We start from the raw sequence: 26,516 nt of genomic DNA on the forward strand, positions 1-26,516 counted from the left end.
GTGTGTGTGTGTGTGTGTGTGCCCAAGAAGTGTCCCTAGATAAATACATAATAGCATCAAACATTTATTGAACACCTACTTTATAGCGGGGATGCCAGAGGGCCCAGGACAGCACACGACCCAGTGGGGGAGATATACACGTCACACTCGCCCCCCCCCCACCCCCCCGAGGGTCTCTTGCTGTCCTAAGGTCACAGAGGGTCAGGGAATCCTCCCAAACCAAAAGACGGGTTTGTCTGGGAGTCCTGAAGGCAGGGGGCGGGGCGAGAGTGCTCCCCACCGACTCAGGGAGGCCTGCAGCCCCCCCCCCCCGGAAAACCCTTCCGGGACCAGGCCCCATGGGCGCTGGACAGAGGGCAGCCTGTGCGCCAGGATGCGGCCGGCTCGCCCAGGTTCAAGTCCTCGTTCTGCCAATTTCTGACTGGGTCACCTTGGCCGAGCCGCCTTCCTGTGCCTCAATTTCCTCACATGTCCACTGGGGGTTGTTGAACATCATGCCTGTGGGTTGAAGAAATGACCTCATGGATGAGAGGGGCCCCGTAGACCAAGGGGTTCGTGATACCGCATCACCTCCATCATCCCCTTGGGTCTGATTGGGGATGAATCCCGGAGACGCGAGTCTGGCCAGAGTGCACGAGACCAGGGAGTCGGGGGGGGGGTGGTGGCAATCAGGCCCCCCTACCTAGACAAAAGCAGGGTGCCTTCTCTTGGGTCCCTCCCCTACCCCCACGTCCGCCTCCAAGCGCCTCCTGCCGCCCACCAGGCTCCTCCCTCCGTTCCGCGCCGCCGTAGCTCTGGGCCGGGTTTTGCGTGGCTCCAGCCCCGCTTTGGGGTGGGGGGGGGTGTCCGAAGCAGGGGGGGGGGGGCGGAGGTGGCGGAGCCGCGAGTCGCAGCGGCGGCCGCGGCGGGCGGAGGAGATGCGGCCGCGGCGCGCCCCGGGTCCGGCCGCCGCGCAGCGCCCCCCCCGGAGCCGACGCCAGCGCGCCGGGGGCCGGGGCTGAGCCCCCTCCCCCAGCGAGGCGCCGCGGCCCGGGGGCGGGGAGAGCGCGCGCCCCCAGCCCCCTCCCCGCACGGGATGCCCGGCTGAGCCGGCCGGGCCGGGACAGGTGCGCGCACGGACCCCCCCCCCCCCCCCCGCCCGCGCCCTCCCGCCCTCGCGCTCCCTCCCGCGCACTCGCGGCGCGGCGGCTTCGAGGTAAGCGCCCCGGGGCGTCTGCGAGAGGGGGTTGGGGAGGCGCAGCCCCGGGGTGTCCGTCGGCACGCAGCAGGGGGGCTCGATCGCTGACCCGGGTGGCCGGGTCAGGCGCCAGGATGGGGGCCTGAGGGCCCCGCCGCTCGGAGGGGTGATGGATTGGGCCGGTGAGGGGGTTTGGGGAGCGCTATCGCGGGAGGATCTAACTGTCAGCAACGCCACCGGGGAGGGGGCTGGGTTTTAGGGGGGTGGCTGCATGGAACGGTGTATTGGGGGTCCGGCGGCAACGCTGGGAAGGGACTGGATTGGGGCCTGGGGCGCTGAATGAGGCACCATAATGAGGGAGTCTAATGGCACCGCAGCTGGGGGGAGCCTGGATGTGGAGCTATAATGGGGGTTCTGTCGGCACCGCAGCGGGTGGAGACTTTGTCCGGGGGGGGGGCCGGGGGAGGCACAATAACGGGGCTCGCGGCTGCGCCGCCGGGGAGCTGGATTTGGGCCCAGGTGGGGGGTTCAGGGCCGGCCGGGGCCTGCTGGCCGGGGGTGGGGGGGTGGTGCTGGGGGGGCGGAGCCCGGAGAGCTAAGTCGAGGCCGACCCGGCACCGGTGTGGTGGTCCCGGCACGGCGAGGCCCCTCCACCCCACTCCGCGGTCCAGCCGCCGCACCTTGGGTGCCCCTGAGCCCTTTCCAGCCTCACGCCCGGCCCAGAACGAGTCCAGGGCGCGGGCCGCGGGGGAGGGGCCGCGGGAGGGGGGAGAGAGCCAGCCGGTCCGATCCCCCCCCCCGTTGCAGCGGGGGCCCCGGGGTTCGGGGGCCCCCCAAGAGCTGACAAAGGGACAAAGAAAGCGTCTCTCTCCGAGCGCGCCGGGAGAGGTGGGGGCGCCGAGTGTGGCCCCCCTCCTGCGGGCGCTGATTGGTCCCCGGGGTGGGGGTCACGTGCCCCCCCCCCCCCCCCCCGCCCTGCTCTCCGCCTGCAGGCGCGCTCCGAGTTTAGGGCACCTCCCAGAGGGGGCGCTGCCGGAGGACACCCCCCCACCCCCATGCCCCTGCCCCTGCCTGGGACGCGTAGATGCCGGAGCCGGGAGTGCGATCCACGGACCCTCCACCGCCGTTCGGCTCTCGCTGGCTGAGGTCTTTGGCACCTCCCCCTAAGGTTGTTACCTTTGACCCACGGACCGGAGGGGAACTGAGGTTTGCAGTCAGGAGAAGGGGCCCTCAAGCTTTGGGGGTCTGGGTTTGGGCTTAAGGAGGAAGGTGGGGGGGGTGGCTAATGGCTGGGACCACAGAAGGGACCCCCCCACCCCGTTTACAAAATTGCATTTCTTGGTATTTCTCCGGGTTCCCTCAGCGTGTCAAAGGGTCCACATTCTCTCTCCAAAATCAAAGTTGGGTATCGCTGGGTACCCCCCACCCCCGCCCCACTCTATGGGCTCCCCACCCAGCCTCTTTCCCACATCCTCCTAGACGCTGTTGGTTTCCTTCAGGGGCGAATTCGGGGATGTGTGTGGGGAATTGCTCAAAACTCTACGTAGAATGAGTGCAGGATGTGGCTGGGGCTCCCTGGTGCGGTCAGGGCCCACCTGGGAGAGGGTCCCAGGCTCTCTGGGAAGTTGGCTGGGAGGTCACTGAGGCCCCTAGGACAGGCAGTAGCAGCCTGGAGGAAGCCTCACTGAAATGGTGTCAGCCCTGAGTTGGCCCCGTTCTCGAGGGTGGATGGGGAAACTGAGGCCCAAGAAATTGGCAGAGCGGGCAAAGAGGGAGGCCGGGCCTGGCCTCTCCCGGGCTTGCTAGACAGGGTGAAGGAGGAAAGGAGGCGTCACATCATTGGAAACTGGATCCCAGCCCCTGTCTGTTCTGGGCTGTGTGGAAATTTAGACCTGAGGCTTCCAAGGCCCCAGCCCTTTCCAAAGAGGGACAGGCTGGGACTAAGAGGAGGAGCGCAGCTGTGCGACCTCAGACAGGTGTCTAGCCCTCTCTGGGCTGCCATGTCCGCAGGAGGCGATCTTTGGGTTTCGGACCTGAGCGGAGGGAGATGAGACAGAGAGAGGTCACGCAAGAATGCCCTGGATTCGCCCCCCTCCACTCTCCCTGGTTCCCACCTACCTTCTGCCAGAGCTGACCACCCACGGTCCTCGGGGTCCTGTCACCTCCTCCGCTTTGAGGAGAGAAGGTGTCTCGGAGCGGAGGCATTGCTTACCCGGGAGGGGCTACCCCACTGCTAGGCTTCTGTGCCCGCCTTTGTCCACTGGGCAAAGAAGGTGCTGGAGACGGGCTGGAGTTGCTGGGGTTACCTGGGGCTGGACCTGGAAGATAGAAATCAAACTGTCCTTGGAAAGGTGACTGACCCTGACGTCAGCCAGCAGGACAGGTGAGCTGGGTCCCTGGAGGCTGGAGGACATGCCGGTCGCTCCTGCCTCCTGGGAAAGTGGTATCCCTGGCTGACCCTGGGGTGTGGCCCTGTCCCGTGTGCCTGGCCCTTTGTCAGGAGATGCTGGGTGTCCGGGGAGGCCTGGAGCCAGCGTCGGGACAGGTGGAATCAGGGAAGACTGCCTGGAGGAGGGGGTGGTGGCATCAGACTTGAGGGAGGGGAAGGGTGTTGCCAGGAGAAGACGGGGACAGGGATTCGAGGTCGAGGGGGTGCCCAGTAGAGCCACGCGGGGTGTGTTGGGGGAGCCCTGAGTGTCTGGCCCATTTTAGGGGTGGGAGACCACAGGCAATAGACCCGAGAGGTGGCTGGGGGCTGAGAATGCCAAACTGACGAGCGAGCTTTATCCCAAGAGCAATTAGGAGCCATGGGAGGTGTTAGAGCAGGAGAGGGAATGGGCAACGTTTTAGACCTTGAGCAGCCAGAAGGAAGGGTAGCTACCAGGCTCCTGGAAACCAAGGGAGCTGCCTGATGGGGGGTTGGGGGGCGGGGGGAGAGTTGTCCGTCCCGAGAGGTTGGACAGCCGTCTTTGCAGAACCCTGGAAAAATCATTCTGGCATCGGTCAGGGCCCAGGTGACCCTCCACATTTCTTTTCTTTTCTTTTTTTTTAACTTTTTAATGTTTATTTATTATTTTTGAGAGGCAGAGCGTGAGCAGGGGAGGGACAGAGAGCGGGGGGGGGGGGGGGAGACACGGAATCCGAAGCAGGCTCCGGGCCCTGAGCAAGGGGTCCGCACAGAGCCCGACGCGGGGCTCGAACCCACGGACCGCGAGATCACGACTTGAGCCGGAGTCGGACGCTCAACCCACGGAGCCACCCCGGGCGCCCCCTCCCGAGTTGCTTTTCAATGTCCGGGTGCCGTGGGTGTTTTGAACTGTCATGGTTAGGATCCGGTAATTCTGAAAGTCTAAGCCACTTGAGGGGCTGGGGACCCGTAGGCGGATTCCTCCAAGGCCCAGCAGTGATAGGGTTTGACTGCGAGCATGGCCTCATTTAGCAGAAGTAGGGAAATTGAGGCTCAAGGCAGCCCCAGACGCGGGCTCCAGCCACCTGCCCCCCATCCTGTGGTTGAATTCCCCGGGAGCCGGCTGCAGACCGACCCCCCCCCCCGTCCTAGACACCCCCACCGTTGCCCACAGCGCAGGTCTGGCCTGTCAGAGCCAAGGTTCAGCGGGTGGCCTGATAGGTCTGGACCGGAGCCATGTATTCTCTCATTAGCACGGTCATTGTCACCTGGCCTTTGGGGACGTCCACGTAAAGTGACAGCCATTAGATTATGCTACAGAGGTGACTTGGGAGGCCAGAGACCCCTCTTCCATTCCTTTGGGCAGGGATACGGGGCCCCCCCACCGGCTCTGCCTCTGTGACCCTTCACTGGCCGTCCCGGGGCCTGCCGGGAGGGAGGCCGAGGCTGGTGAGGACTACATTTCCCAGGATGCACCTTGGCCCTGGCTGAGCCTGCCTTCCAAGGGCAGATCTAGGAGAGAACTTCCCAACTGCAGGAACCCAGAGGAGGATTGTGGATTCTCAGAGGAGCCCTGGGGGAGACCTGGTCCCGGGGAGTTCGGGAGACGCTCCTGGTGGGCCCCGTGTGCCATGCTCCATGCCGGGTGACCCTGGGATCCCCGAGAAAGAGGCTTTAGCTCTAGTGCTTAGTGAGCTCTCAAGGGGCTTCCAGGCTGGAGAAGAGGAAACAGGCAGACGCCAGCCTTTTCTGCCACGTGGAGTCAGAGCCCAGGCACAGGGAGCAAATGGGGCCGGGAAAACTTGGTCTCTGCCCAGTGGATCCGAGAAGATGAATGGAGGAGGGGCATGGAAGCTAGGGCCATGACGGATGTGTAGGAGTTCCCAGTGCAGGCGGCTACACGTTTTCTGAGCGTTCCAGACCCTCCTCCCTTTCCCGGAGCCCCAGGAGTCAGAGCCCCTGGGCAGTTGAGACCACCTCACTGAATTATTGGCCTTAGAGGATTGCCCCCTGGATCAGACTTACCTGGGTTGGAATCCATGGCTTTGCCCACTCACTCACTCGCTCTTGGAGGCTCAGTGTACCCATCTGTAAAACAGAAATGCTATTCTCTCTCCTTTACGGTTGACCATTTAAAGAAGGAGACACAGGCAAAACGCCAGGGCAAAGTCGTGTTGTTTTTCTTCAGAAAAAGTAACAAGTTTGAAAAGCAGGAACGTGTAGCCTCCGGCCCCGACCTCACTTGGTGCTGTGAGGTCTTTGCTTTCATCTGATGAGTTGACAGATATTTAATCAGTATCTGCCATGTGCTAGGTGCTGGGTCCCCAGCAATGACCAAGACAGACTGGGCCCTGCCTTTGTCGAACTCACAGCCGGATGGGGACACGGATCCCCACTAGGGAGGTAAAGTAAATTCAGTACAAGTTTGCTGAAGACAATCATCCGGGATGATGTAGCTGAGAAGGGCGGGGCTGTTTTAGCGGATGGTGTCAAAGAAGCGTGTCTCTGAGGAGGTGGCATCTGAGCTGAGACCCGGAAAATGAGAAGGAGCCAGAGATCTGGAGGAAGAGCATTCCAGGAAGAGGGTATAGCCAGTGCAAAGGCCCCGGGGCAGAACCGTACCAGGTGCGTTGGAAGCCCGTGTGGCCGGAACAGAGTGAGGGGGAGAGGGGGAAAGGGGGGGGAGCAGATTGTGCAAGGCCTTGGGGGCCTCAGGGGACGGCTTGGGTTTTTTCCACCAGTGAGGATGGAACCCTGGAGGGCTGAGGACCGAGGTGGGAGGGCGGCACCTGACTAAGGTGCTCACAGGCGCCCTCTTATGACTGACGTGGGGAAGACGGTCTGGGAGCGGCAAGGGCCGGGAGCTGGGAGGCCAGGGCAGAGGCCGCTGCGCTGGTCCAGGCGAGCGATGCTGGGGACCAGACTATGGCAGGAGAGAGGGAAAGGAGTTGGCACGTGGGATAGACTTGGGACTTGCCTACAGAAGGATGTGGCGAGAAACTGAGGGCCCCTTTCTCTGAGGGGTAGGGAGTACTGGGGTTGAGCGTCTGGGTTCAAGTCCTGGCTTGGCCATTTCCTGGCTGTGCAACCTTGGGCCTGTCACTCACCCACCCCGGGCCTCAGTTTCTTCAACTGTAAAATGTAAGAAGAACCCCTCCCACCGACCCCACGGGTACTTTCTGTGGTGGCCGCAGCACCGGGCTGGGAGCACACTACACGGCCCGGAGTGTTTGCTCTTACTTCCCTTTGCAGGTCTGAGCTCTGGGAGGAACGAGGCACAGACCGGGGGTGGCAAATCTCCCCGGGGTCGCCCAGCAAGCAGGGGCCCCCGGCCCTCACTATTTTTCTCCACTGATGCACCGTTCTCACGCCCCATCGTCACTCTGCCAACATCTCTGCCATTCCTGAGCCCTGACTCACCAGGACTTGTGGTCCATTCTGACCCCAGGGCCGTCCCCCAGGACCTGTCTCCCGCCTTTGTCTTCTTCAAGTTCATCCTTTCCCGGCAACACTTAGCCCAGCCCCGCCTGCCTGCCACCCAGCACCTCTTAAACGCTGTCCCCTTGCAGACCGTCCTTCTGGTCCCGTCCCCCTTGGGGATCCCTGTGGCCTTCCAGATGGGGCCTCTGGGAAGGGGCAAAGTGACTGGAGGAATTCAGGATGGAGGGGTGAGCCTGGGGGGGGGGGGAGAGGAGGGCTCCCAGAATCCCAAGAAAGGAGGACCGGGCTGGCCGTCTTCTTGGACCCGGAGGGCAAGAACCGTATCTCTTTGTCCTCCCGGGAGTGGACCCCCTAGGGCCAAGCCTTATACCCCTCTGTCCCCCTAAACTGGGCCCCAAGAGCAGGGCCCAGCTCCTGTGTGTCTCCTTCAACTTGGGGCTGAGCACGGGGTCCGTCTGCCCCCAGGCCTACTTGGGAGTCTGTGGGTGTCTGCCCCTCCAACCCCAGCCTCACTCTGGATTCCCTAGGAGCCCCCAGCCCCCTCGAGTGGCCCCCCTCCTGGGCCCTCTAATTACCCGCTGGGTATAAATGACACTTTAATTTCCTCAGAATGGTCGCCGCATCACGGAGAAAGGAGCCCCCCCTTCCCCGTTCCTAATTACAAGTTGCTGCTTCCGATTTGCCTCCTGGCGGCCCAATTTCCAAACAGTGATTAAAATTAATTACCCGGGAGACCCCCCCCCCCCCGTCTGGGCCTGGAGCCCCGGGGGCCTGTCCGTGTCCCCTACTTGAGGTCCTGCCGTCGTGCCCCCGCCACCTGTTCTCCACCCCGGCTTCCCGAGTGGCCTGGGGACAGGAGAGCCTCTCTCCGGGTCTCCGCTCGCTTATCCGCAAAACGTTCATTGAGGCTGTGCAGGCTCGTGGCCAGATGGCACTTGGTGGGCCGGCGGCAAGAGGCAGCCTAGCCCCGCGGCCCGGGTTCGGATCCCGGCTGCACCCTTCTGTGGGCTGCGTGACCTTGGCCACGTGGCTTGACTTCTCTGGGCCCGTTTTTCCCACCTGTGCAATGGGGATGACGGTGCCGGTCTCTGCCCCACTGGGGTGGGGTGGGCAGGAAGTGTGAATGAAGCGTGGGGCACCATAGGGGTTTCATAAAATCTTAGCTGAAGTCCCCGCTCCGCTGGGCCGCTGGGGGGCGGACGCGGGAGGTGACTCGGGTACTCTTGAGTTCCGTCCCCTCCAAGTTCAGCATGAACTGCGCGTTTCCTGCCTGCCGGGCTCTGCGCCGAGCCCCCCGCGACCCCCCACCCCCCCAAGCATGATCACCACGGAGACTCCTGCCGTGAAGGTGCACAGAGCAGGTGCTCAGAGAGTCTGGAGCAAACGTGTCCTTGCGGCTTTTTGTACAAGTAGGGACTGCTCGCGGGACACTGGTCCAGCCAGTGTTAGTGGAGCACCTACTGTTGCGCCCCGGAGCTGGGGCCGTCATCCCCGATTTGCAGAGGGAGGAAGCAGAAAGGTCGGCCGCTGTGTCCCGGGCCGGGGAGGGATGAGTTAATGGGCATCGGGCAGGCGTCGGGGGGCGAGGGGGCCTCTCTCCCAGCCCCTCCGTGGCCAGGGCCCCAGGGACTCCCTCTGGGTGCTCTGCCAAGTTCCTAGACAGCCCCGAAGCCCGGCTGGGCTGAGACCGGGGGCGACTGAGGCAGCTGGAGAAGGCAGCTGTAAGCAGAGCCGGTAACTGGACCTGGATGGCACAGGGGCCGGCTGCCGGGCCGGGTTACTCGATCCCCCCGGGGACACCGGGCCCCGGAGCCGGAATCCTGGGGCGGTCAGGCTGTCAGGAGCTCCTTCTATGGAACTGGAAACGGGCATCCCGCCCCCATCCTTGCCGTGGCAGATGGAGAAACAGGGGCTCCGAGCCTGGCCCTGAGTCACCGGGTCACATACCCCTGTCTCCCCGCTGGAGCGGAGGCCCCGCAGGGGCAGGGCTTTGCCTGGAACTGTGCCCAGCATACAGCTGACACTCAATAATTGCTCATCTCATGAGTAACTGAATAGCTCCCAAGGTACAGGGAGCCAGAGTCGGGGAGTGGCTTCCAGGATGGGGAGGGGTGGTGGCTGGGGGAGCCCAGGGAGTGTCAGGCTCAGCCAGGGCAGTCAAGGAAGGCTTCCTGGAGGAGGGGACATCCGCATGTAGCTCATAGGGATGGCGAGCAGGAGTTGGCTCCAAGGAGGGAAAGCAAGGTTACTATGTCTGGGTGGTTGAGGGGTTCCTGGGGAGCAGCCGGGCCTTGAGAAGGCTGAATGCGTCCCTGGCAGAGAAAGACAGCCTCAGCAAAGACCTGGATGTGGGACGGGTGAATTCTGGGCATGCGTGGCAGAAGATGAGGGCAAGTGAAGATTAAGGTCATTGCCAGGGCAGGAGGGGTCCTGAAATGTCCGCGAATAGAAATCGGTTTTCTCTTCCGTGGGGGTACTAGAGAGCCATTGCAGGCCTTTGAGCAGGGTGTGGGCTGAGCTTGTGAAGCCCGGGAAAGAGTTGCTTGCGGGGAGGGGGATCGGAGAGGAGGGTGGCACTGCCCTTCGAGGCGAAATTCTCAAAGGCCGGCGGGGGAGGGGGGGGGGGAAGCCCAGCTTGGGGTCGAAACTCCAACCTCCAGGCCTTTTGCTTCTGGGAGCCTCCGGAAGCAAGAGGGGTTTCTGGAAGACTGGAAGGACAACTTGCCTGCTAAGGCCCAGAGGATGGGAGGCCCCCCCAGGGGCCTGCTTATTCCTGAGGAGCAGTGGCCACACCCCCCAACCTGCACTTGGAAATCGGGTGAGGTTTGCATAATAACAGCGACGATGATAGGGGCGCCTGGGTGGCCCAGGCGGCTGAGCATCTGACTTTGGGCTCAGGTCACGATCTCGCGGTTCCTTGAGTTCCAGCCCCGCGCTGGGCTCTGTACTGATGGCTCAGAGCCTGGAGCCTGCTTCGGATTCCGTGTCTCCGTCTCTCTCTGCCCCTCCGCCGCTCATGCTCTGTCAAACAGCGACAATGATAGGAATGACCACTGTGGGCCAGTCACCCTGTTCAGCGCTTCCTCTGGAGCTGGGCTGTCCGGGGCCACTGGCCACGTGTGGCTGTTGAATCACGCGTGGCCGGCCCGAATCCAGATGTGCTGTCAGTGTGGAACACATGCCAGATTCCAAAGATTAAACGCGAAAAACAGCGTGTTGAAATGTCTCGTTAATCATTTTTACATTGATTACTTGCGGAAATAACAGTATTTTGGACCCATTGGGTTAAATAAATTATTGAAACGAGTTTCCCCCTTTGAGTGTGGCCGCCAGGAAATTCAAAGTGACACATGTGTGCACACGGCTTTCTGCTGGATGGCGTTGGTCTGGATTATGCCTTCCTATCGCCACAGCAACAGTGTCGGGTTGGGTTTGTAGCCGCCTGCTGCTTACAGGTGGGGACACTGAGGCCCACACGGGGGAAGTGGCCGTCGGAGGGCTCACAGCGGACAGGAGGCAGTGCTGGGATTCGGACTGGGGCCATACGAGCCTGGAGACGGCTGCCCTGCAGGGTTTTCTGTCCAGCCCTCATTCTGGGCCTCAGTTTCCCCAACCCACCAAGATGAGGCTGGCTGGGGTGGGAGGGTGGGTAAGACCCCTGGGTTGGCCAGCTGGGTGCCCACAGTTAATGGAGGTCCGTGGAGACAGTTTGAGGGCCAGAAAGCCATCAGTGGGGGTCGCAGGCAGCAGCCTCATGGGGGGGCGCGTGCACACACAGGCAGACGGCCTGCCATTGCTGGGGCACACGCGTGTGCCGTGGGTGCATCTACGGATACGCGTGAACACACAGAAGCTCACAGGGGCCCGTGGGCGTCCGCGGGGAGGACCCACACACCTGCAGACACTTGCGTGTTGTGGGGGTGGCAGGCAAAGTGGAACCAGGGAGGAGGGCAGATCTGGATTCAAGCCCTGATGCTGACACTTAGTGCATTCGCTTACGAGCCATTATTGAGCACCAACCGTGTGCCAGACGCTGCGGGGACACCAGTGGGCCGACACATACCCAAGACTGCCTGCCGTCACAGGGCTCGGCGTCCAGGGGGGCGGATGGGTGGGCGACTAGGTATCCACGCATCAAGTTTGACGTGCGCCCCGATCCCTGCGAGATCTGACTACAAGCGGCCTCCGGTTGGGCAGGTCTGGATGGGGCCCTGGGACTCTGCATTTCTAAAAAAAAAAAAAGAATTTTTTTTTTTTTAATTTATTTTTGAGAGCGAGAGAGAGACAGAGCGTGAGCGGGGGAGAGGCAGAGAGAGAAGGAGACACAGAATCGGAATCAGGCTGCTGGCTCACAGCTGTCAGCACAGAGCCCACCGTGGGGCTGGAACTCGGGAACCGCGAGATCATGACCTGAGCCCAAGTTGGGCGCTTGGCCCCCCGAGCCCCCCCCCCAGGCGCCCCCTCCCCCATTCTGTATTTCTAAGGGCTCCCAAGTGAGGCTGATGCTACAGGTCTGAGGAGTGGCAAACGGGCTAAATCGGACCCTTTGGGAGTGTGACACCGGGTGGGGAGGGGAGTAGGGGAGCAGGGGTGCGGGGAAAGGGTAGGGGCTACTAAGGTGAAAGGAGGTGGGAGCCCTCGAGGGCTGTGGGAGGAGGCGGGGGGAGGGGGGCGGGACCTGACTCCGGTGCTCACGGACGCCCTCCGGTGGCCGCTGCGGGGATGACGGCTGGGGGCGAGGGCGGGAGCCTGAGAACCGAGGTTGCGGGGGTACCGCGCTGGTCCGCGCGGTAGATGAGGCGGGCGCCCCGGGAGCCGACTGGGAAGGGAAGGGGTGAGAATTCCGGATAACTGTGAAGGCAGGGCCCACGGGGCTTGCCGGCGTTGGGCGTGAGGGTGAGGGAATGAGGCTGGGGGCGGGGGAAGATTCGCAGGCGGGGCCTGAGGCATCAGCGGAGGCAGGGATGACGGCGGGGGGGGGGGGGGGGGGGAGGGAGGAGCGGAGGGAGCACCGGCTGGCAGTCAGCAGATCCACCTGATCTGTACGATCGGCACCGTTCCGGTGAAAACCCCCGCCAGGTTTTATGTTTTCTCTGTTGTTTGCAACTTACCAGCTGATCCTAAAATTTATACCGAAGTGCCGGTGGGGGTGGGGCGGGGAGCGTAGCCCCGACGCCTGGGCCTGAAGGAGGGCCGGGTGGGAGTTTTCCGGAAGGAAACTGGACCGTGCCTCAGAGCGGTACGGTGCGGGGCAGACAGGAGGTCCTCCGGGCCAGCGGAGGAGGTGGAGAAGGCTTGAGGGATGTCTCCGTCCGCCTCAGTCTTCCCGTCTGTACAATGGGAGGGTGCGCCAAGAGGTGGCCCGATGGTCGGGGTTCCAGGGGAGAGGCCCTGCCCCAGCGTGAGCCCTCCCGGATGGGGGCTGACGCCCTATTGCTCTATGACCGTCCCTTCTGCTCCCCAAGGGCACGAGTGTCTGTCCTCGGGGCTGCTGGCAGGGGCGCCTCGAGTTTCATGGAGAGGAGCAGATGGTCTGGGGGGGACGGGGGGGGGGGGACGTGCTGAGGCCTCCATAACTCCGGGTGTAAACTGAGGCCACGCGCAGCGGGTGGGCCCCCGAGGAGCCCGGGCTTCCCAGAAAGGGCATGTGGGTTTCAGTTCCGCATTATAATCCAAATAACTAATGTGGGCCGAACACGTTTCAGTCTCAGCTCCGTGCTTCCATTTGGGCCCACGCACCTCAGTCTCCCCATCTGCATAAGGGGCACGTTAACGGCACCCACCTCTTGGGTTGCGTTGTGCTTGGATTCAATGAGTCCGCTTCGGTTTTTGCAATGCCTGGCGAGGAGCAGGTGCTTGGCGTTTGCCACCTGTATTTTCTTCTTTTAATTAAAAAAATTTGTTTTAACATTTATGCATTTTTGAAAAAGAGAGGCAGAGCGGGGGCGGGGCAGAGACAGAGGGAGACACAGAATCCGAAGCAGGCTCCAGGCCCCAAGCTGCCGGCACAGAGCCCGATGTGGGGCTCGAACTCATGAACCAGGAGATCATGACCTGAGCTGAAACCGAGAGCCAGACACTGAAACGACTGAGCCACCCAGGCACTCCTGCTGCCTTTATTATGTATTGAGCTCCCACTGTATGCCGGGCCCTGCCCTGGGTGGTGGGGACACATAGCAGCCCCTGTCCTGCCCTCTCAGGAGGCTCACAGTCCAGTGAGGAAGACGGACAGCTGGTAGGGTGATCAGGGCACTGATGGGGGACACACAGGCCCCTAGGAGCCTGGAGGAGGCCCATTTGGGGTGATCTGGGAAGGCTTCCTGGAAGAGGCGGCTGAGACCCGAAAAACAAGTTTACCAGGCTACTGGGAGCAGGAAGGTGAACCAGGCAGAGGGAACAGCATGTGCAGATGTCCAGGGGTGGAGACGGAAAGGTGGGGAGAAGCTGGGATGTCATTTTGTGGATACTGGGGAGCCCTAGAAGGGTCTAGCGCAGAAGTGTTCAGCTGGGGGTGATTTTGCCTCCCAGGGAACACTGGACAACGTCTGGGGACATCTGTGGTTGTCACACTGCAGGGGGACCCTGGCATCAAGTGGGTGGGAGCCAGCCTGCTGCTCGACACCCCACGGTGCCCAGGACAGCCCCCCCCCCCCGCCCCGAGAGAACAGTGGCGCGTGAATGCCACGGGTGCCAAGGGGAAGAGACCCTGGTGAGATCTGCATTCTAGAAAGATTCCTTTGCTACCTCGAGGGGCATACTGAAGGGGCAGAGGCGGGACTGGAGGCGGGAGCTGGGTTACAGAGCACTCAGGGCAGGGGAGGGGCGGGGAGGTCGAGACCCCACTCTTTGCCTAGGGGACCACCGGACTGTCCTTAAGTCGAGAACCTGGTAGGAGCAACGGGTTCCGGCGAGAGAAGGCCAGTTTGGGACCCAGGGGTCCTTGGATGGATCCGTGGGGCGGGGGGCAGGTGGACAGGAGGAGGAAATGAACTTCCCAGCCTCGAGGTGCTGCATCACAAGGTTAAGAAAACCAGGAGAAGAAATTAGCCGTGGGGTCCCGCCCCAACCAGGCCCTCGGTCTGCCCACCCGTGCCCTGGGTCCTAAGTTACTGCCAGCCCCTCTGGGTGGAGGGTCGAGGGAACGGCCTGGGTGATTATTAATCTTGCGACCAGTTGTATGCTCAACAGCTAGGAGCAGAATCCTGAAGCCAGAGAGCCCTGGGTTCGACCCAGCTGCCACATCCTCTCTCGTGGGGCCATAGCCCCCGAATTGGACCCTCAGCCTTCACATCTGCAGAATGGGCTGAATATTACACCCCTCCTACTACAGCCACCGGGGGGCTCTGTGAAGTAATTCCTGGGAACCCCCCAGCCTCGCTTCTGGTACTTACTATGCCAGCAGCAACAACAGGAATCAGAATAATCAGCATTTATTGAGCACCTATGGTGTGCTAACACCCACCACAGGCCTATGAGATCAGTGCTGTCACTGTGCCCATTTTACAGATGAGGAAACTGCGGTCCAGAGGCGGGAGGGGGGGGCGGGTAACCTGTCCAGGGTCACACAGCCTGGAAATGGCAAAGCTGGGATTTGGACCCTTGGAGCCTGGCTCCGGAGCCAGGCTCCAGAATGGAATGGAAGGTTTGTTTGACCCCACTCCTAGGCATGCACCCACAGGAGTTGAAAGGAGGGTCTCAAAGAGATGTTTGCTAACCCACCTGCACAGCAGCATCACTCGCGGTAGCCAAGAGGTGGAAACAACACACGTTTACGTCGACAGGTAGATGGATAAATAAAATGTGGTCCATCCACACGCTGGAATATGATCCAGCCTTAGGAAGGAAGGACGTCCTGCCGCCCGCCACCACGTGGATGGACCCGGAGGACACTGTGCGCGGTGACAGAAGCCGGACACAGAAGGACGCGTCCCGCGTGACCCCACGCACAGGGGGTCCTAGAGGCGTCCTGTCCACAGAGACAGAGAGTGGATGGCGGGAGCCAGGGCTGGGGCAGGGGCGGGGAGTCTGTGCTTCATGGGGACAGAGTCTCAGTCTGGGGAGATGGAAAGTTCTAGAGACGGAGGGTGGGGGTGGTTGCACGACAGCGTGAATGTGCTTAACTGACGTGTATACTGAAAAATGGTTAAGATGGTAAATTTAGGGGGCGCCTGGGTGGCTCAGTCGGTTAAGCGGCCGACTTCGGCTCAGGTCATGATCTCGCGGTCCGTGAGTTCGAGCCCCGCGTCGGGCTCTGTGCTGACAGCTCAGAGCCTGGAGCCTGCTTTGGATTCTTTGTCTCCCTCCCTCTCTGCCCCTCCCCTACTTGTGCTCTGTCTCTCTCTCTCTCTCAAAAATAAATTAAAAAATGTAAAAAAAGGTTTTTTAAGATGGTAAATTTATATTTTATACATTTAATACAAAAGAAATGTCAAAAGAAAAATGTTCGGAAAAAAAAAAAGGACAGAACCCCTGAGAGGCCAGGGTGACCCAGGCAGGTGTCAGGGAGGAGGTCAGGGGTCCAGCAGCAGGAGGGTTCATCGGGCAAGAGCAGGCCGGCGGCCGCACTGTGGGACTTGACTGCTCTGCGGTGGCCGTGGCCCGGGGCCTAGATCGGGGTCACTGGGAGCCATGGGTGGCTCCGGAGCAGGGGAGGGGCCAGGGAAGGAAGCTCTTAAGGAAGCAGAACCATGTTCCACGAACATGTGGGATCCGGGCGTCTGCTGAGTCACAAATCCCGGAAGCCCAGGGTCATGGAGAGGAAGCCACGCTGGTCCACGCAAGGCCTTCCTGTTTTTTGGCCCCAAATCCTCAGAGGCAGGGACTCCAGGGCCAAAGTTCCCACACCACCTTCACCTCCAGGGGTTCAGAAACCTGGGGCTCTGAGGCCAGGACACCGTGTGCCAATGTCCCTGCTGCTCAGATGGGGAAACTGAGGCACAGGGCTTGCCCGAGGCTTCCCGGAAGGACGAGGCTGCAGGTTTCTTACTCAGGACGTCCGGACTGCACCCCTGCGGGTAGGCGTGTGGCGGGCTGGGTTCCAGAGGGTGAGTTCTGCTCACTTCCATCAACCGATCGTTACGTGAGGGGAAGTCTCCACTCTACACACCGGGAAGGTTCTTCAAATTATCTTCAACGGGAGGGTGACTGACGCCAGCTCCCTTAAGAGGTAGTGAGGTGCCTGTCACAGAGGTATTCCAGCAGAGGCCAGAAAGGCCGGACTTGGGAAGGAAGTCAGACTAACGGGGGGCCTCTGAGGTCCCAGGCCAGCTGGCATATTTTGCGATTCTGGTGTGGCAATTCCCAGATGGCGGTTTATAAAATTCCAAGAGACTTTGAGGGTCGGTGGTGGTGGTGGTGGTGGTGGTTTGAGCCTTTCATTTTACGAATGTTGTGTTTTAATTCGAAGGATTCTTGAATGTCTGTTTTGAGGCTGAATTATTTGAATGCGTGTCTTGAAGTGTTGCTGTCTATCGTGACCATTCAGCGTTTTACAGTGATTGAAAACCCCCTTTGTTCAAAAGTTATTTAAACGTTGTCACTACGAAGTTGTTGGAAACCGTTTCCGGAGCTTTCACTGCGCTGTGGCCGGAAAGTTTTTCTGATAATTAGACTGAAGTGCGGCCATCACCGTTATTGCCGTGGTTGGGGGTGTTTTTTTGCCATTGTTCCCCCTTGATGGGGAATTTTTTGGCTGCTTGAAGGGCCAGGCCGCTGCGGCTCGTGTGCGCCATCTCTCGGCGGTGGGCGGGACTGCAGGTCGCGCCGCTCACCGCCAGGCCCTTCGCTCTCAGGTGTCGCTTCTCGTCACCCCGACCTCGCCATGCGGACCCCGCGAGCGCCCCCTCCTCGCCCGGCCCCACTGCTCCTACTGCTGCTACTGGGGGAAGCTAATGGCCTCTTCCCCGAGGAGCTGCCGCCGCTCAGCGTGGCCCCCAGGGACTGTGAGTGGGGGGGGGGGGGGGTCCCAGGGGAGGGGGAGTCGCGAGGGAGGGTCTTGCTTCCCAGCTGGGTCTGCGGCCCACTTTCCTCAGGGGCTCACCAGGCCAGGCTCATCCCGGCCCGGGATCACACCCCTCCCCAACCCCTCCCCCAGACCTGAACCACTACCCCGTGTTCGTGGGCGGCGGGCCAGGACGCCTGACCCCAGCAGAGGGTACTGACGACCTCAACATCCAGCGGGTCCTGCGGGTCAACAGGACGCTGTTCATCGGGGACAGGTATGAGGGATTGTCGGGCAGAGTGTGCAGGGTGAGGCGTGGGGAGCAGGTGATAGCATTTGGGGGAGGTTTGCATGATGGGGCAGGTCGTTGGCTGGAGTACAGATTTGTGCCCTTGGGGTGTGATTTTATAAAGGGTGCTGACTGAACTCTCTTGTGGGTACAGCCCGGTTTGCCCCTGGCGGGGACAGCTCTTTGGTCAAAACTCACTGGGTTTCTACAGAGGGTGCCGATGTGGGGCACGAGGGCTTCTCTGGGAGGGTGACATTTGAGTTGAGACCTGAGTGGGGTCCCCAGGCTTGGGGACATCTCGAGTGGGAGGGAGAAATCTGGGTAGAGAGCATAGTCTGTGCAAAGGCCCTGGGGCAGGATCCGGCCCGGTGTGTTGGAGGAACATTGAGGAGGCCCAACTGACTGGAGCAGAGTGAGCAAACTGGGAGAGGGTGAGGAGGGAAGGGCAGGGAGGGGACGGAGTGAGAAGGCAGCCCTGGAGGGCTGTGGGCAGAGGAAGGCAGGACCTGACCCAGGTGCCCACAGGCACCTTCTGGTGATGGCTGAGGAGAGGACGGACGGAGGGCAGGAGCAGGGGCACCAAGGCAAGGCTACTGCACTGCTTCAGGATAAACTAGGGTGGTGGCCGTGGACGGCATGAGAAGTGGGTAAATTCTTGATAGACATTAAAGGCAGAGCACATAGTATTGGCTGATGTGTGTTGAGGGTGACTCCTAAGTTGTGGCCTTCGTCCCTGGAAGCAATGAGCAGCCTCAGCCAAGATGAGGGACAAGGCAGGAGCAGGTGTGGGGGACAGTCGGGTGCAGCGTGGCCAAGCTGAGTGAGACGCCGGGAGCCCCCCGCACAGAGACTCCAGGATCAGCCGGACCCCGAGTCTGGAGCTCGAGGGGAGGCCCGAGCTGGAGACAGGGCTGTGGGCATGGTGGGGCTGAGACGCGGTTCCAGTGCTGAGAGTGGACGAGGCTGCCCTGGAGAAGAGGCCCGAGGACCCAGCCTGCGCACCTGGGAAGGGGTGGGAGACGGAGGGGACTGGAGAGATGGGAGGAAAGCCAGGTGCCTGAGGCGCTCCCAGCCGGAGGGGGGACGGGCCAGACACTGCGGGCTAGGGGGAGGAATAGAGACCATGTGACTGCTGGACTTCGCACGAGGTCGCCAGTGACCTTGACCAGGGCAGTTTCTGCGGCATGGGGGGGAGGGGAAGAGCCTGGGGGAGACTGAGAGGTGCCGAGAGGGCACCCGATGAAAGGGCTTTGGACAGTTCATCACGTTGGGTGTAGCCCCCTACGGCAGAGGGGCGTGTGAACGTGAGGTGGCCTATGTCAAGGTATGTGGGGCGTGCTGGAACCTGTGGGTCACTTTAGGGGACGAGGAGGCCTGTGGTGCCGGCGCAAGCACACGAAGGCTCGTTCGGTGTTGCAGTTGCTTGGGGCTGAGGCTCTGGCACACCCCTGCGTGTTCGGTGTTGGATACGACTTCTGCCCCAGGGAGAACGGAGAGTGGGGGCAGGGGCTGGAGGCTCCCTTGCTCACCAACTATACCTTCCCCGCCCCCCCCAGGGACAACCTGTACCGGGTGGAGCTGGAGCCCCCCACGACCACGGAGCTGCGGTACCAGCGGGTGAGGAGGGGACACAGGTGGGAGAGGTGGGGGCGCACTTGAGGCTTCTGCTCGGGGGGGGGGGGGGGGCCCTGACACGGTGCTGGGGAGCAAGAATTGGGCGCGCCCCCGCGGTGGTTCCTAGGGCTGCGGGGATCCCTCACCACTCCCTGTGCCCTCAGAAACTGACCTGGCGCTCCAACCCCAGTGACATCAACGTGTGTCGGATGAAGGGCAAGCAGGAGGTGAGTGGACCCTGGCCACGCCCCCAGCCGCTCCCCGATCCCGCCCAGCCCGGGGCAAATCTTCCTCTGCCTACATCCCAGGCCAGCACCCTCGTGTGGCCACGGCTCCGCCCAGAGCCTGGCCACGCCCCCATAATGCCCTCAGTCCTGGTCACGCCCACATCCCCGCCCCGCCCTCTCCCAGATCTGCTCTGCCCTGCCCCCGCCCTCTGCACTGGGCACGCCCACAGCCCGGCCCCGCCCCGCCCCCTCCCAGATCTGCTCTGCCCTGCCCCCGCCCCCTGCACTGGGCACGCCCACAGCCCGGCCCCGCTCCGCCCCCTCCCAGATCTGCTCTGCCCTGCCCCCGCCCCCTGCACTGGGCACGCCCACAGCCCGGCCCCGCTCCGCCCCCTCCCAGATCTGCTCTGCCCTGCCCCCGCCCCCTGCACTGGGCACGCCCACAGCCCGGCCCCGCTCCGCCCCCTCCCAGATCTGCTCTGCCCTGCCCCCGCCCCCTGCACTGGGCACGCCCACAGCCCGGCCCCGCCCCCACGCTCCCAGATCTGCTCTGCCCTGCCCCCGCCCCTGCACTGGGCACGCCCACACCCGTGACCACGCCCACCATGGCTTCTCTCTTCCCGCCCCATCCCAGGGCGAGTGTCGGAATTTTGTAAAGGTGCTGCTACTTCGCGACGAATCCACGCTCTTCGTGTGCGGTTCCAATGCCTTCAACCCCGTGTGTGCCAACTACAGCGTGAGTCTCCGCCCTTCGAAGCCCTGCCTGCCCCAGGCCCCAACCTCCTGGTCTTTGCTCACCTGCCCTCTACTGGTCCTACTCTAGCCTCAGGCCACATCACCTCCTTCGGGAAGTCTTGCTGGATAAGCCCTCCTCGGCCCCTCAACGGGAGCTCCAGAGGAGGCTTCCAAAGGAGATCAGGGAAGCCATAGCTACTTAAGCTACAAGCCAGTTATAGGATTAACTAGGATTGACTCTTAGACCCGTTCACAGATCAGTAAACTAAGCCCTAGAGAGGCTAAGTCAGCAAATCACACAGCATCCAGGGTAGAGCCACGATTCCCTGGGGCGGGGGCGGGGGGGGGGGCGGTACGGGGCTGCCAGGTGTGGCCAGGAGCTCTGTTACTCAGGCCCTGTCCCCCTCTGCAGATGGACACACTGCAGCCCCTGGGGGACAATATCAGCGGCATGGCCCGTTGCCCATACGATCCCAAACATGCCAACGTTGCCCTGTTCTCTGGTGAGTGTCCCCCAACTCTGACCGTCTGTTGGGACCCCAGCCCTGAGCACCGTGTGGCATTTTCCACGCTTGGAGTTGGGTTATTATGAAGGCGGCTGGGAGGCCATCTGTCCAGCTGGGAAGCGGGTAGAATCTCAGCCACAGTCAGGACTCAGCCAAGGTCAGGGCTCAGCTGGGGGGTTGGAGATCAGCCTGGGTTCGGGCTTCGATGGGGTCAGGGCTCCGCCTAGGGACAGAGCTCCCCTGGGCTCTGGGCTCAGTCTTGGAAGATCAAGTACTGACCCACCCCACCCCTGGCCTCTATGATCTAATTTCTCACCTGCTTCCCCCCACTCACACCCATCCAGAAGGGATGCTCTTCACGGCCACCGTTACTGACTTCCTAGCCATCGATGCCGTCATCTACCGCAGCCTGGGGGACCGGCCCACTCTGCGTACCGTGAAACACGACTCCAAGTGGTTCAAAGGTGGGGTAGGCATTCATCAAATCCCCCCACCAGAATAAGAGTCCCAGCAGAGATGGAGGCGGGGGTGGGGTGGTGGGGGTCTCCTATTTCATCTTTGCAACTCACTGGCCTCTTTGAGGATAAAGCCAGAGGAAAGATTTGCGTTGGAGCTAAAGTAGAATTTGCTGGAAGCGGGTAGCTTAGAAGCCTGAAGTAGGAGTCACAAGAGGGTGATAGCAGGAGCTTAGCTCTTCAACACGTTAGGGACGAAGGTGACCAAAATAGTAGACATTGCTGTTTGGGGAGGGTAGACACCGTGATTTTAGGATTCTGACAGCCCACACCGCCCCCCTCCCTGAAAATTCTTTGAGTCTATTTTATTTTGCCTGGGGAATCAGCGAATGTCCCCCCTTCACTATAAAAGCAGTCACCCCATTTGATGTGTTCAGAGCCCCAGAAACACCATTTCTCGTATCAGGGGCTGGGTTCTGACCCCTCCTCTCCTACAGAGCCCTACTTTGTCCATGCGGTGGAGTGGGGCAGCCACATCTATTTCTTCTTCCGGGAGATCGCGATGGAGTTTAACTATCTGGAGAAGGTAAGGTCCGATCCTCACCCCCACCCTCCCACTGAGAGGCCCTTGCAGTGGGGCCTGGAGCTGAGAGGCTCTGGTCGGGGGCAGCGGGGAGCAGAGGGGGACCCACGAATCTCCACCTGGGGCGAGAGGGTCCGCCCTCTACCTCCAGTCCTCAAGACCCTCTACTCCAGCCAGGACCCGGCCTCTGAGGCCGGAAGACATTCACGGGTGCGGTTCATGGGTTTGAGGGCAGGGGACACTTCTGGCTTCCAGTCCTAGTGCTGTCGCTGTTGGCCTGTCCCCCCGCCCCGTCCCCCAACCCTCTGTCCATCCTCTACCCGCTGCCCACTCCTCTGCCCACCCACCAACTCAACATCATCCAACCACGCATCTGTCCTTCCCCCCTCCACCGACGCACCCTCCCGCCCATTGGTCTCTACCCATCTGTCCATCCGTCCATCCACGGATAAAGTCCCTGGTCCATAGTGGGCGATCCGTAAACAGACGAGGTTCAGGGCCGCGACGATCATCGCTGACGTCCCCCCGTTTCCGCTGGGGAACGCGTTGCTCAGAGGGGTGTGGCGACTGGGGTCCCTCAGGGCCACACTCCTCCGTCGTGGCCTGGCTGACGGCCAGCCTTCCCGGACACAGGGCTCAGACCCCCCCCCCCCCCGTCTGTCTGCTGTTGCCCCAGGTGGTGGTGTCCCGAGTGGCCCGGGTGTGCAAGAATGACGTGGGGGGCTCCCCCCGGGTGCTGGAGAAGCAGTGGACGTCCTTCCTGAAGGCGCGGCTCAACTGCTCCGTGCCTGGCGACTCCCATTTCTACTTCAACGTGCTGCAGGCTGTCACGGGCGTGGTCAGCCTGGGGGGCCGGCCGGTGGTCCTTGCTGTCTTCTCCACCCCCAGCAACAGGTCAGAGGACCCCGATGGGAGCAAACTGGGGCACTGGGTGGACGTGAGCGGAGGGGTCCCGCATTCGTCATGTATTTCCCGGGTCCATTCCAAGTTGGAGGAATAACATGTGCAAAGGCCCCGAGGCAGCAGTGAGTTTGGTAGGTTTCACCAATAGAAAGGAAGCCCCTGTGGCTGGAGAGGAGCAAGCGAGGGCGACGGTAGAGGATATGAGGGCAGAGAGGTGACGAGCCACTGGGAGAAGAGTGCACTATATCCTGAGAGCTCTAGGGAGCCATGGGAGACTGAGGAGCAAAAGAGAGACAAGGTCAGATTTGCGTGTTTGGAAAGCCCCCTGGGGAATGGTCTGGAAGGAGCCACGAGTGGCATCTGGGAGACTGGACGTCAAGCAAGTCATGGCGGGGGGGGGGGGGCGCCTGGACACCGGTGGCCACAGAGGAGCCCTGTTCAGGAAGCAGAGCGACCGGGTTGAGTGGGGGCATCTCCGGCCCAGGGGACTGGACATCCGACAGCCTCACAGGGACAAAGACTCTCTCCCACACGCGTCCAAGGCCCTGCCCTCCGTTGGGCTCACCGCTCCCTTTCACCTAACTCCCCCAGCATCCCCGGCTCGGCTGTCTGCGCCTTTGACATGACGCAGGTAGCTGCCGTGTTTGAAGGCCGCTTCCGTGAGCAGAAGTCCCCCGAGTCCATCTGGACCCCCGTGCCGGAGGACCAGGTGCCACGGCCCCGGTAAGAGGCCCCCCCCGGATCCCAAAACGGGTGCCCGGGTGGGGGTCCTGACCCCGGGGACCGAGGGCTGGGACTTCCAGGTGGTCATCTGTGGCTGAGTTCAGCTGTACCCATTATACAGATGCAGAAAGCTGAGGCCGTTTGGGCAGGGCGGCAGGTCCCCCTGGCAAATCAGAGCCCCTGGGTGGGGATGTTCAAGTCCACCGCTTCCTCCCCACCTAGACCTGGGTGCTGCGCGGCTCCCGGCATGCAGTACAATGCCTCTAGCGCCTTCCCCGATGAGATCCTCAACTTTGTCAAGACCCACCCCCTGATGGACGAAGCGGTGCCCTCTCTGGGCCACGCGCCCTGGATCGTGCGGACTCTAATGCGGTCAGTCCCCATGCGTGGCGGGGGTGGCGGGGGGGGGGGGGCAGGCCCAGACCGGAGCCGGGCCTGGTGGTCCGTCTGTCCCGGATACACACCCGCGTCACCGCCCCCGCGTCTGCCTTGCCTGGCCCCGGTGCGGTCTCGTCACGCCTGACCCCTGCCCGCCCTGGCCCCAGGCACCAGCTGACACGAGTGGCTGTGGACGTGGGCGCCGGCCCCTGGGGCAACCACACCGTCGTCTTCCTGGGTTCCGAGGTGGGCACCGTCCTCAAGTTCCTCATCTGGCCCAACGCCAGCGCCTCGGGCACCGCTGGGCCCAGTGTCTTCCTAGAGGAGTTCGAGACCTACCGGCCGGACAGGTGGAGTGCACAGAGGCGGCCCGGCGGGCGGGGCGGCGGGGCGCGCCCTTGACTCTTACCAATCCGCTCACCCCTAGGTGTGGACGGTTCAGCAGCGGTGAGGCGGGGCGGCGGCTGTTGAGTCTGGAGCTGGACACGGCCTCGGGTGGCCTGCTGGCAGCCTTCCCCCGCTGCGTGGTCCGCGTGCCCGTGGCCCGCTGCCAGCAGTACTCAGGGTGCATGAAGTGAGTGCCCTCTGGGGCAGGCTGCAGAGGTGACCCGGGGTGGGGGGAAGCAAGGGGCAATGAGCACGGGAAGTGGGGAAAGTCCAATTCAAGTCCGGGGCCCGGCAGCCTCCTGGCTTATTGAAGAATGAGCCAGGCAGGGGACACCGCCCGTGCAAAGGCCCTGGGGCAGGATCGGGCCTGGTTCGTTGGAAGAACAGCAAGGAGGCCAGATTGACTGGAGCAAGAGTGAGCGAGGGGAAGAGAGGGAAGCAGGGAGGGCAGGGAAGACCTGGGCTTTACCGAGGGGGGAGCCCTGGAGGGTTGTGGGTAGAGGAAGGTGTGAGACCTGGCTGACATCTTTAAGAGCAGCAGGTGCGGAAGAAGCTGGGGACCGGGGAGGCAGCTGTCTCCCCGCCTTTAAAGTGGGTGACAGGAGCAGGTGTGCAGGCTGAGACCCCCCTAGTCTCAGTGTGAGCCCCTCAACGCGGCGAAACCCTTTCCTGAGCCCGCTGTCCCGAGCCTCATCTCTAAGGGGGGGTGAGGGGGATAGTAGCCGCCGATTTGTCACAAGCACCCCTGGAATTGACACTGAAAGGTGCCTCGTAAGGGACTGTGGTTGATGGGTCACCGTCTGCTCTAGGAACTGTATTGGCAGTCAGGACCCCTACTGTGGGTGGGCCCCTGATGGTTCCTGTGTCTTCCTCAGCCCCGGCACCAGGTACTGGGGGACAGGGGGTGGGGGAGGGGGTCTGCCCCCCCCCCCCTCTGACCATCAGGCTCTGAGAGAGGTTTCTGCTGACTGCCCCTCTCGCCCCCCACCTCCCCGTCAGAGGCACCTTTGAGCAGGACGTGTCTGGGGCCAGCACCTCAGGCTTAGGGGACTGTACAGGTAAGTGGAGTGCGCGCCCGCGCGTGTGCGCGTGGGTGTGTGTGTGCGCGCGCGTGTGTGTGTTGGGGGCGGGTGCTGGCCTCCGTCAGGGCATGGGAGGGGCGGGGGGCCTCACTTCCAGCAGGGGTGGCGGGGGAGGGACACAGAGAGAGAGGCCAAGAGACGGACACACAGACTCGGAGAGGACACACGGACCCCAGCGGACAGAGGGCCACAGAGATGCCACCGAGCGGCCGGCCGGACTCACTGGCGGAGGGCGGACGGCCGGCGGGGGCCAGCGGGGCCAGCGGGGCGGGCGGGGCGGGGGACCCCAGCGTCCCCGCCGCCCCGGCTCACGCGGCCCCGCCCGCCCTCCCCGGCCAGGACTCCTGCGGGCCAGCCTGGCGGAGGAGCGCGCCGGGCTGGTGTCGGTGAACCTGCTGGTGACGTCGTCCGTGGCAGCCTTCGTGGTGGGCGCCGTCGTGTCCGGCTTCAGCGTGGGCTGGTACGTGGGCCTCCGCGAGCGGCGCGAGCTGGCGCGCCGCAAGGACAAGGAGGCCATCCTGGCGCACGGCGGCGGCGAGGCCGTGCTGAGCGTGAGCCGGCTGGGCGAGCGCAGGGCGGCCGGGGGCCGGGGCGGCGGCGGCGGCGGCGGGGGCGGCGGGGGCGGCGGCGCCGGCGGGCCCCCCGAGGCCCTGCTGGCGCCCCTGATGCAGAACGGCTGGGCCAAGGCCACGCTGCTGCAGGGCGGCCCCCACGACCTGGACTCGGGGCTGCTGCCCACGCCCGAGCAGACGCCGCTGCCGCAGAAGCGCCTGCCCGCCCCGCACCCCCACGCCCTGGGCGCGCGCGCCTGGGAGCACGGCCACCCGCTGCTCTCGGCGTCCGCGTCCTCCTCCCTGCTGCTGCTGGCGCCGGCCCGCGCCCCCGAGCCGCCGCCCGCGCCCCCCGCGCCCCCAGTGCCCGGAGAGCCGGGCCCCGACGCGCGCCTCTACGCGCGGCCCGGCCGCGCGGCGCACGGCGACTTCCCGCTGACCCCGCACGCCAGCCCGGACCGCCGGCGCGTCGTGTCGGCGCCCACCGGGCCCTCGGACCCGGCCCCCTCCGCCGCCGCCGCCGCCGACGGCCTCCCGCGGCCCTGGAGCCCGCCGCCCACTGGCAGCCTGCGGAGGCCCGGCCCCCACGGCCCGCCGGCCGCCGCCCTGCGCCGCACGCACACGTTCAACAGCGGCGAGGGCCGGCCGGGCGACCGCCACCGCGGCCGCCACGCGCGGCCCGGCACGGACTTGGCCCACCTCCTCTCCTACGGGGGCACGGACAGGACTGCGCCCCCCGTGCCCTAGGCCGGGGCCCCGACGCCTCGGCGGTGCCAGCCACGGGAACCAGGAGCGAGAGGGCCGGCCCAAGCTCTCCAGTGGGTGCTCACGACCCCCGCCCCGCCCCGCCCCGCGTGGGGGCCCCCTCGGCCGCACGGAAGCACAACGAGCTCGGCGCCCCCGCCCCGCCCCGCCCGGGGCCGCGGGACACTGAGGCGGGGGTGGGGGCGGAAGGAATGTGCTATGGATTTGAGGTTGACCTTCTGCGCGTGGATTTGGGTTTGTTTTCCAGTTGGCGTTTCTTTTGCAGATTTCTATCCAATTGCACAACTCCGTTCTTGGGGTGTCAGCCGGGGGAGGGGGGGAGGGGGACGCGGGGCTGGAAGGCTTGGAGGCGG

General features: G+C 63.2%; 1 protein-coding gene across 6 annotated transcripts; it reads left to right on the forward strand.

Annotated features, from left to right (window-relative positions):
* The first annotated feature begins 1,076 nt into the window (after positions 1–1,076).
* Positions 1,077–26,286, forward strand: SEMA6B (semaphorin 6B). Of its 6 annotated transcripts, none has more exons than XM_053220071.1 (17): positions 1,077–1,195; positions 16,817–16,966; positions 17,119–17,242; positions 18,811–18,871; positions 19,033–19,095; positions 19,730–19,831; positions 20,243–20,333; positions 20,681–20,800; positions 21,289–21,377; positions 22,051–22,268; positions 22,869–23,000; positions 23,223–23,372; positions 23,546–23,728; positions 23,806–23,952; positions 24,575–24,652; positions 24,765–24,823; positions 25,187–26,286. In XM_053220071.1, exons 2-17 carry the CDS (start codon positions 16,846–16,848, stop codon positions 26,143–26,145), a joined length of 2,697 nt encoding a protein of 898 aa, XP_053076046.1. In that variant the 5' UTR covers positions 1,077–1,195; positions 16,817–16,845; the 3' UTR covers positions 26,146–26,286. The 6 variants fall into 6 exon arrangements, with proteins under 6 accessions (XP_053076046.1, XP_053076044.1, XP_053076043.1 ...); XM_053220069.1 differs by lacking the exon at positions 1,077–1,195 and adding an exon at positions 15,764–16,039; XM_053220068.1 differs by lacking the exon at positions 1,077–1,195 and adding an exon at positions 15,765–16,069.
* Positions 26,287–26,516: the final 230 nt, after the last annotated feature.

The sequence above is a fragment of the Acinonyx jubatus genome, chromosome A2, assembly GCF_027475565.1.
Source record: "Acinonyx jubatus isolate Ajub_Pintada_27869175 chromosome A2, VMU_Ajub_asm_v1.0, whole genome shotgun sequence".
Taxonomy (NCBI): domain Eukaryota; kingdom Metazoa; phylum Chordata; class Mammalia; order Carnivora; family Felidae; genus Acinonyx; species Acinonyx jubatus.

Excerpts from the sequence above, each read along its gene's own strand:
- SEMA6B (XM_053220068.1), top strand. The coding sequence starts at position 15,946 with ATGGGGAAACTGAGGCACAGGGCTTGCCCGAGGCTTCCCGGAAGGACG. Across the intron at positions 19,832-20,242 it reads CCGTGTGTGCCAACTACAGC|ATGGACACACTGCAGCCCCT; the intron begins GTGAGTCTCCGC and ends CCCCCTCTGCAG. Across the intron at positions 20,334-20,680 it reads CAACGTTGCCCTGTTCTCTG|AAGGGATGCTCTTCACGGCC; the intron begins GTGAGTGTCCCC and ends ACACCCATCCAG.